The sequence below is a fragment of the Leptodactylus fuscus genome, chromosome 5, assembly GCF_031893055.1.
Source record: "Leptodactylus fuscus isolate aLepFus1 chromosome 5, aLepFus1.hap2, whole genome shotgun sequence".
Classification (NCBI taxonomy): Eukaryota; Metazoa; Chordata; class Amphibia; order Anura; family Leptodactylidae; genus Leptodactylus; species Leptodactylus fuscus.
The window spans coordinates 32248236-32257262 of record NC_134269.1 but is presented as its reverse complement, the minus strand read 5'-3'; the positions used below and the strand labels follow the sequence as shown (position 1 = coordinate 32257262).

Below are 9027 nucleotides of genomic sequence, written 5' to 3'. Positions count from 1 at the left end.
TCCTTTGATGCTGCTCTTTACCGCGAAGGCCGCACCTGGTGTCTTGCGCATTTCCACATGTTTCTATGTTTAATATAACTTTAGCTTATGCATATTAATCTTGTAAGGTCTGGGCTCTCCGTCAGAGAACTGCGTATGTATGGCAATAAGACCTCATTAAAAGTGTTTTATGAGATTTCCAAGACATTCATCTATCTTAGCAGGACGTGCTAACATGGTCAAAGGCTAAGATGGCGGATACCGGAAGTCTTCTCCCAGCTCGTATTGATTACCTGATTAGAAACCCAACAACAAATCTCGGGGTCCCTTGATATCCCCAATAAGGTGATCAGATTTTATCTCGTCTACTTCTCCTTTCAGACCATTACTTGATAGAAAATGATGCTTATAGGTGAACTCAAGCAATTCATCGCACAGAACCCTTCTCTACGAATCGTAAAACCATGGTGGGATGTCTTGTCAGAATACTTCCAGCTCCTCATGCTTGCGGTGTCCGTGTTCTCCGCCTCTTTACAGGTGAGCAAGGAAACCCAATGGAAAAATCTCATCGTAGAATTATCCATCTTCTTCTTCCAGTACTAGAGATGAAGGTGGGAAAATGGAAAGGGCTGAGGTTCCTTTACCTTTGGTTAGAGTGGCAGGATTGTTGTAGGAGAAGCCCTACACCCTGTAGTGAAGCCATGTCCCATCACAAGATGGAGGAGATGAAGAAGACCTATAGCTTTTTAGACAGATTTCAACAGGACTACTTATGGTTATGAACAATTAGGCCTAGCAGAAACCTAGGCATCCCATTAGGGTCTAAGGCTATATTCACACGATTGTTCAGAGTAGCAGCCATGAAAATCCTGTGAAGTGGTTTTGCCTCTGTCTAGAACCAGTTTTCATGGATCCCTCATAGACATCAGTTTACTGAGGGATCCATTTAAACAGACAAAGATAAGACATATTCTGTTTTTTGATGGCCCATTAGAACAGCCCATTGAAACCAATGTGTTCCAAAATGGACATCACATTTTGACTTCTATGTGAATATTCCCTCCAAAAAGATCAAAATGCAGCACTCCTAGTTTAAATGGCAAGGGCTGGCCTCCTGGATGTTCGGCGGTACACCAGCATCCTCTTCAGGCTTCTTCCGACCTTTGGTTGATATCACACGCAGTGATTACTGCTGAGGCCCAATCGCAGGCCTTGCATGGGGTGGTCCCGGCTTTATGTTGTCACCGCCAGATGATGCAAATATACCCAGGAGAGGTGAGGTAAGGGCAGTATAAGTGTTTTTTTCTCACCTCCCCGGAATGTTCTGCTTCTATCCCAACAAGTTCGGTATGAAACAAAGCGGAGGTCCTAAGTTCACAAATATTCACATAAAATATTGGCTTCTGGGATCACCATAGAAGCCTGTTTCCGAGCCTTTCCTTTGTGTATATGTAGTACAGTGAACGTTATCATGGATAAACAGATGATATCATATCAAATATATTTCTTCTGTGACGCCACATCTCATGTGTTTTGTTTCTCTATTAACAGGCCTCTAGTGAGATTATACTCTGCGTACCTATACCCCCGAATCCTCTACGAGAAACTTTTATTGATCTTACCTCAATCCATGGAGTTGAAACTTACTTTTTCCCTACAGGACAGAAGACCCCAATGAATATACAATACTATTTAATGATCAACCAATGGTGCTATGAACACGCGGTCCCACATTACGCAAGGTTCTTTCCATACCTTATCTTAGTTAACTCAACCATATTTTTGATCACCAGCAATTTCTGGTTTAAGTTTCCAGGGACAATCTCTAAGATCGAGCAATTTATCACTGTTCTTGGAAAGTGTCTAGCTTCTCCTTGGACCAACAAAGCTCTTTCAACGACGGTGTACGAAGAAACAAAAATTCACGTGGCACCATTAGAAGTCAAGCCGTCAGAAACTATTGCTGAAGTTAAGGCATTAGAATCTGAGACATCCATTAGGCCTTCTGTCTCTCAGCTAGAAAATATAGAAGAACCCGTAATCACAGAACAGCCGAAAGATCCACCAAAAAAACAAGTTAGTTTCCATTTGGAAGAGGTTGAAAGATCACACATGGCTTACAGGAGGTCCACCAAGTTTACGAATGCGGCAACAGACAAAGTAACCACGCTGTCAATTATTGACAAGAAAGAAGGAGAGCAGGCAAAGGCTCTTTTTGAAAGGGTCAAAAATTTCCGCGTTCACACAGAGAAGAAAAGCTTACTTTATTACACTTACAAGATTCAAGTTTTCTTCAGATTACTGCAAGCAACAGCTTTATTCTTGTATATTAGTTTCTACACTCCGCACATGAAATATGAATTCTACTGCGTGGAACCACGAAACATTTCCGGGTACACCGAGTTTTCCTGTATTTACGTGCCTTGGAGAATGTTTACCATGTTGTCCATTATCTATCTATTACTACTTTTCTTCTACATCTTTATATGTATCTATACTATATACTGGATCTTCAGGTGCAGGTTACAAGAATACTCCTTCGAAATGATCCGGAAAGAGTCGAGAATAGATGACATCCCAGATGTGAGCAACGATTTTGCTTTTCTTCTGCATTTGATCGATCAATACGATCCCCTTTACGCTTGGAAGTTTGCCGTCTTCCTATCGGATGTCAGTGAAACCAAACTGGATCTACTGAATATGAACATCTATTGGACACGAGAGAAACTGAGGCAACGCTTAAGCATCAATTCAGAAGGCAAGACCGAGCTTCGGCTACCGGCACTCCCTGGCATCCCCGAACAAATCTTTCGAATCAAAGAGATTGAAGTTCTAAAACTTGAGAAGTCAAAAAGCGCAATTTTAATAAGTGACGTATGCAATCTGAGATTGCTGAAAGAACTTTGGATCACTAACTGTAAGATTAAGGTAGAAACACGAGCTCTAGATTTTTTGAAGAAGAACCTACTCATCTTAAGAGTGAATTTCAGCAATCCAGAAGAGATTCCATCTTGGATGTACAACGTGTCATCTCTTCGGGAACTATACATCAATGGTCACGTAGCGTTGGAAAGTAAGACAACTGTTGTCTTACAGTCGTTTAAGGAACTCACAAAGCTCAAGTTTCTTTTCCTTAGATTACACACATCTTCGGTTCCTACAGCTATAATACGTTTGGCCCCAACTCTTGAAATCCTTATCATTCATAATGATGATGTTAAACTATCTTCTGTCACCATCTTGAAGAAGTTTACAAATCTCAAACAGTTGAGACTCAACCACTGCCAGTTGGATCACATATCTAGTTCTATATTCAGCCTAGTGAAACTCCAGAAGTTGGACTTGAGTAACAACAACCTGAGCTTTCTGGAGGAACTCGCCAGCCTACAACAACTGAAGAACTTAGTCTCGTTGTACCTTTCCAGTAATAATATCTCCTCTATCCCTCCACACATGGCCAGAGTCTCCAGTCTCGAGAAGTTGTGTATAAATCATAATAAATTGACATCCATCTCCGCCGCAGTCTTTAAGCTGACCAGGTTGTCCTACTTGAACCTGTCCAATAATGCAATAAGCTCCTTGCCTGCAGAGATTGGGAAACTTATTACCCTGGAGTTCCTCTCGGTGTCTTACAACAATCTGACCTCTCTGCCTGAACAACTTTTCTCCTGCACAAAGCTTAAGACTCTGAGGCTTTCCCATAACAAAATTTGTATCATTTCAACACTTATTGGGCAGTTAACAGAGTTAACCCACCTGGATCTGCTGGAGAATCAACTGGAGAAATTACCTACAGAACTGGAGAACTGCATCTCCTTAAAAAGGAGCCAATTTTTGGTTGAGAAGGAGATCTTTGATACCTTGCCCTATGACGTGAGAGAAAGGATAAACATGAGGAATGGTTCTGTAAGTAATGACGTGATATACATATCAACAGAGGACGTTTGTGTAGAAAGGACATGGCCAAAGTGAAAAGTATTATAATTTGCCATGAGCATTACTGGGAATGGGAACTACTCCAACGTATCATCCTGGAGCCCTTGCAAAGACATATTTACCTTCCCACAGGGTGGTCATCCTCAACAACTGATGTGTAGATAGACAAAGAACAGCAATCCGCAGTAAGATAGCAGTCAGAAGGAATAGTAGGACCTGGCAGGCAGAGTACGTTCACAGGTCAGGGCAGGTGGAGTTCAGACAATATAGAAGTGAAGCAGTGGATAGTGTGTAGCGGAGGGGTAAATGGAATCAGAAGACAAGCCGGAGTAATGGCAAGGAATACAAACCTTAAAGGGATTCTACCATTAAAATCAAAAAATTTTCCTCGTTGACATGTCAGAATAGCCTTAAGAAAGGCTATTCTTCTCCTACCTTTAGATGTCTTCTCCATGCCGCCGTTCGGTATAAATCCTGGTTTTCGTCGGTATGCAGATGAGTTCTCTTGCAGCACTGGGGGCGAGTCCCAGCGCTCAATCAGCACTGGGGGTGGTCTAATGCTGTGAGAGAACTCTCCAGCGCCACCTCCATCTTCTTCAGGAACGGCCTCTTCACGCGCCTTCTTCCAGCGCGGGCGGTAAAACTTCTAGGTCTCGGGCAGAGCCGACTGCGCATGCCCGAGGCCACAAGAAAAATGGCTGCTTACACAGTAAATAAGCAGCCATTTTCTTGTGGCCTGTGGGCATGCACAAGAGTCGGCTCTGCCCAAGGCCCGAAGCCTAGAAGTTTGACAATCTGTGCCGGAAGAAGATGGAGACGGTGCTGGAAAGTTCTCTCGCAGCATTGGGGATGCCCCCAGTGCTGCGAGAGAACTCATTTGCATACCGACGAAAACTGGGATTTATACTGAACAGCAGCGCGGAGAAGAAATCTAAAGGTAGGAGAAGAATAGCCTTTCTTAAAGCTATTCCTACATGTCAACGAGAAAAAAAAAAGGATTTTAATGGTAGAAAGCTGCTACCTAAAGGATCTTATTGATCAGACCCAGAACAATGAAAAAGGATCCCTTATAATACCAAGTGTATCAGGTGATTTGAGAATGGTACTGGGAAACTGGTGCTACTGGAGAGATGCCATGTATAGAGGGAAAGAGATGAGCACCCCAGGTGGTAAGGCTAAGTTGAGAGTTGCATTACATAATAGATGTAGAAGGACTCAATACATAGTATGGTTGGAAAAAGTATGGCCAGGGTAGGAGGAGAGGGGAGGGAATCTTAAGACATGGTTACTAACCCAACGACTTTGCAGAATTGCTTTAAGCCAGGACAGTCCTAGAGCCTTTTAAGGAGTAATTGAAGGATCGGATGTTTTGGATAAGACATGTATAGGCATGATCTTTATAGTTCACCATAATTGTGTGCTATATGGGGTTTCATATACGATATAATAAATGGTTAATAGACACATTAAAGAATAAAGTCTCAATAAGTATCAGACATCAAGAAAAATTAGAAGTAGATGAACATGGCCAGGAAAACCAACCGTGGTTCACAGTCCCTGTCTATCATGTAAGGGTCTTATGGCCCTATTAGGAGTAGGACATGGAAATCTAATAGAGGCCCTCATGCCTAAACAGACAGCCACTAGTCATGTCAATAATTGTATTTAGTAATAGGAGCGGCTCAGCAGCGCAGTCCACTGCATAGTGGTGGTTTTGGGGAATTGCAGCAGCACCACCACTCCTAGTATTTGAATAGGAAAGGTGCTGCACATGTGCCCCGACGACTAACAACTTCTGGCACCCGAAGGATGCCAGTACAGCTGATCTGTGTGGGATCCGTGTATTGGGTAGGTCATCAGTATGGAAAAACAATTTGGGGCCAGACAGCCCTTTTAAAGAGTGCTGGTTGTTTTTTTGTGGCCATGCTGTGACTTCCTGCTAGGAGAGAGGCAAGAGATTACTGTGTCAATCTTTTAAAATCGAGGGGTAATGTGGTTAGTGGGCTGCAGCAGAGACTACATAATATTATAATCCGGGTTTGGATGTTTGTGGGTTTGGATGTTTGTTCCTCAATTACGCAAAAACGGCTGGACGGATTTGCATGAAATTTGCCACATACATAGATTGGAACCCCGATTAAAACATAGGCTACTTTTTATCCCAGTAAATGATATCAGTACACAACCGCAGTGAAGGAGTTTAGGTTCACATGACACTAAAGGACCTGTGATGATATCATCACAGGTCCTTGAGCCATTCTAGGATAGGATCATGCTAGGCAGTGGGCGGAGCTATGTAGGATGAAGCTGCACAGTGTGAAAGCTGAAGAAAATGGAGTCTCATGGAAGATCAGGAGACTACAGAACATGCAGGCTGTGTGTGGACAAGAGGAGTATATCAGGTGTAGAGTTTCAGTGAGTACAATGGGGAATGTGTTGTTCTGTCTCTGATGGGGGAGAACTTTGGCACATTTCAATGAAAATAAAAGATCCTGCTAGGGTAAATTGCAATATCAAAGATATATTTATTTCAATTGTAGTACAAATTGCACTGTGCCACACGTGGCTATACAGAGTGTATACGAGAACGTTTCGGCAAAATCTGCCTTCCTCAAGCTCGTCGTATGGGTCGGAGCACAGATTAGGTTCCAGAGAAGTAGGGTGTGTGTCCCCTGCTGTCAGTGTCCTATCAGGTAAATGTGGGTAATGTCCGTGTTAGCGTGTGAGGTATTCCCACTTGACCTTGTCCGCTTAAATGGATTCCTTAGGGCAGGTGTATAATAAAGAGTTGCTAAGCTCAATTGCACTGTGTTTGTCCTGCTCTGGCCTGTAGACTGTTGCAAGAAATACAAGTAGGGATAGTGGAATGGACAGCAGCTGCGGCCTCCTATGGGTCTGCGGATTAGGTGTCCTTAATTGCGTGGCCCCGGGCGGGTACCGTTGGTGGCGGTCGGGAGTAGAGGAGCCTGCTCAGAGAGTCACATAACAAAACCCCTGAAATCACAATTGCCAGATGTAGCAGACCTCTGTAGGCTCTCCATACGCAAACATGTACATACAGCTGGGTATCCTACACATATGCAGCGATGTAGCAGAGCCAAGATGCAAGAGCAGGCTGATCAAACGCTGGCATATTTCAGCAACATCCATTCAGCCCTTTGTAACACAGAAGCTGCTCACACACTGACATAAGAACACCCCTATAATCCAAATGGCCAGATGTAGCAGAGCTTAGGCAGCGCTGTAGCACAGCTCAGTATGCTCTTCATATGCAGAGATGTACATACAACTGAGTATGCTGCGATGTAGCGGGTCAGCGCCAACATCAACCCGCAGACGAAGTTGCGGGCAGATGCTAACAAATATATATATATATATACTATATGGTTTGCATTGCAAAGGACTACACATAACTCATGTACACTATAATGAATAGGTGGGGTGTATGGGACATAGACACATATGTCACCAACATTACATTCAAGTTACTTTGGTCCTACGTTTTCTAATTCTTCTCTCTTTCACAGACTTCACAGTTGGACTTAAGCAGCGGAGACTAAACCGTTTCTTAGAAGATTTCCTTGGATACGATGATACGGATCACTTCACCAGATCTCAGCTGTTTTATTGTTTTCTAGTTCATTTATTAAAAAGTTTTCTTGTGTAAATAGCACCACGCCTGTTCACAGGTTGTGGCATTGCTAAATTGTTCAATAAAAAATGAAAAAACGTATTGTTGTTATTTGTGAGAGCGCATCCATTCATCTGTTGGCCTTCCCGTGTGGTGACGGTTTTTGGGGCCACATCAGCTTATTATTACTGGCCCTTAATTTTCAAGGATTATCTCATCTCTAACTACCATACTTGTATAACTGGTGGATAACAAGCCCCTACACAGTAGAATCCTAAAGGGTAGACTATACCAATGCCCAAATTCTATCACACAATGGCTCAATAACTGATCTCGTAAAATAATCCATTACAATCCTGAAATAACAGTGCCATATAGCACTCAAGTAATACCACTGTACGGTGTTTATACCGTAAACTACCATATTGCAGCCTGTCCTTATCAGAAAGCTTATCAATATCATATTGGGAGGGAGGGGGATCAGCACTCCCACTGATCAGCTCGTGGAGGAAGCCTAGGCGCTCCAGCTAGAGCGCCTCTGTGGATGTGCCTGGTATTGCAAACCTATGCCTGGTTTACCAGTGCGGGGAAATTTTTTATAGAACCAGCGGTGAACCGGGCCTTGAATGGCACTTCACCTATTGTTTACATGTTTGTCACTTCTTTTGTTTCACTCTGTCCACTTTTTTGTGTTCGACGAAGGGATGCTGTACCCTTTTGGGACGCCCCCGACGGTCGTCTGGAGGTGAAGTCTGTAATGGGCTTCCCTCCTGTCTCTTGTTGATCCCCCCTGGGAGACTGGGGGGGACGCAGGTCCTTTGGTCTGGGTCCGGGAGTAACCTTGGTGGTGGCAGCCCTAGGTGAAACTGGACTAAGGTCAGCTCCTAGTACCCTGGGTGGTGGCAGCCCCAAGGGGAAAAGGGCAGTTGAGGACTTTCGGCTTTGGCTGTTAGCCCGCTGATACTCGACTCCGCTCGGCTCCTTTTGGACCTTGTGGGGGAGAGTTAGTCGGGAACACCCCCCTCTCTCCTTTTGGGGAGGGGAAGGGTAAGTTTTTGACTGACAGCATCCTGGGCACGTTTTTTTTAGTGGCACCCCACTTTTTTCGTGTACAGTGGTGTTTACGTTGGCACTGTTTGAGGCCTTCAGAAAAAAAAAAAAAAAAAAACCTGTATGCTGCAAAACCCCAAGCAAACAAAACAGAATATTAGAGGCAATGATCCATCTGAATGGGTTTTTTTTTGGTCTCAGAATAAAAGGATTTGGTCCCATATTATTCAATGGAGAGTGGGGGGGTACACTGACTGCATTCACGGTGTCGATGGCGAGCACCTATCTCATACCAAACTGATCCTTCTTAAAGGGACTTTTCAGACGTTATGAATGGAAGACACTGCGTAACAAATTCTACATGTAATTCCTTATATAATACCAAAAATGTTATACTATCATTAAAAATAATGGAAGCCAGAGAGTAATCT

The 9027-nt window shown here is 43.5% G+C and overlaps 1 protein-coding gene across 1 annotated transcript; it reads left to right on the top strand.

Moving 5' to 3' along the window:
- The first annotated feature begins 378 nt into the window (after positions 1-378).
- LOC142202889 (volume-regulated anion channel subunit LRRC8A-like) lies at positions 379-7475 on the top strand. Its single transcript, XM_075273240.1, has 3 exons — positions 379-516; positions 1531-3885; positions 7443-7475. The coding sequence occupies exons 1-3, from the start codon at positions 379-381 to the stop codon at positions 7473-7475; spliced, it is 2526 nt and encodes an 841-aa protein (XP_075129341.1).
- Positions 7476-9027: the final 1552 nt, after the last annotated feature.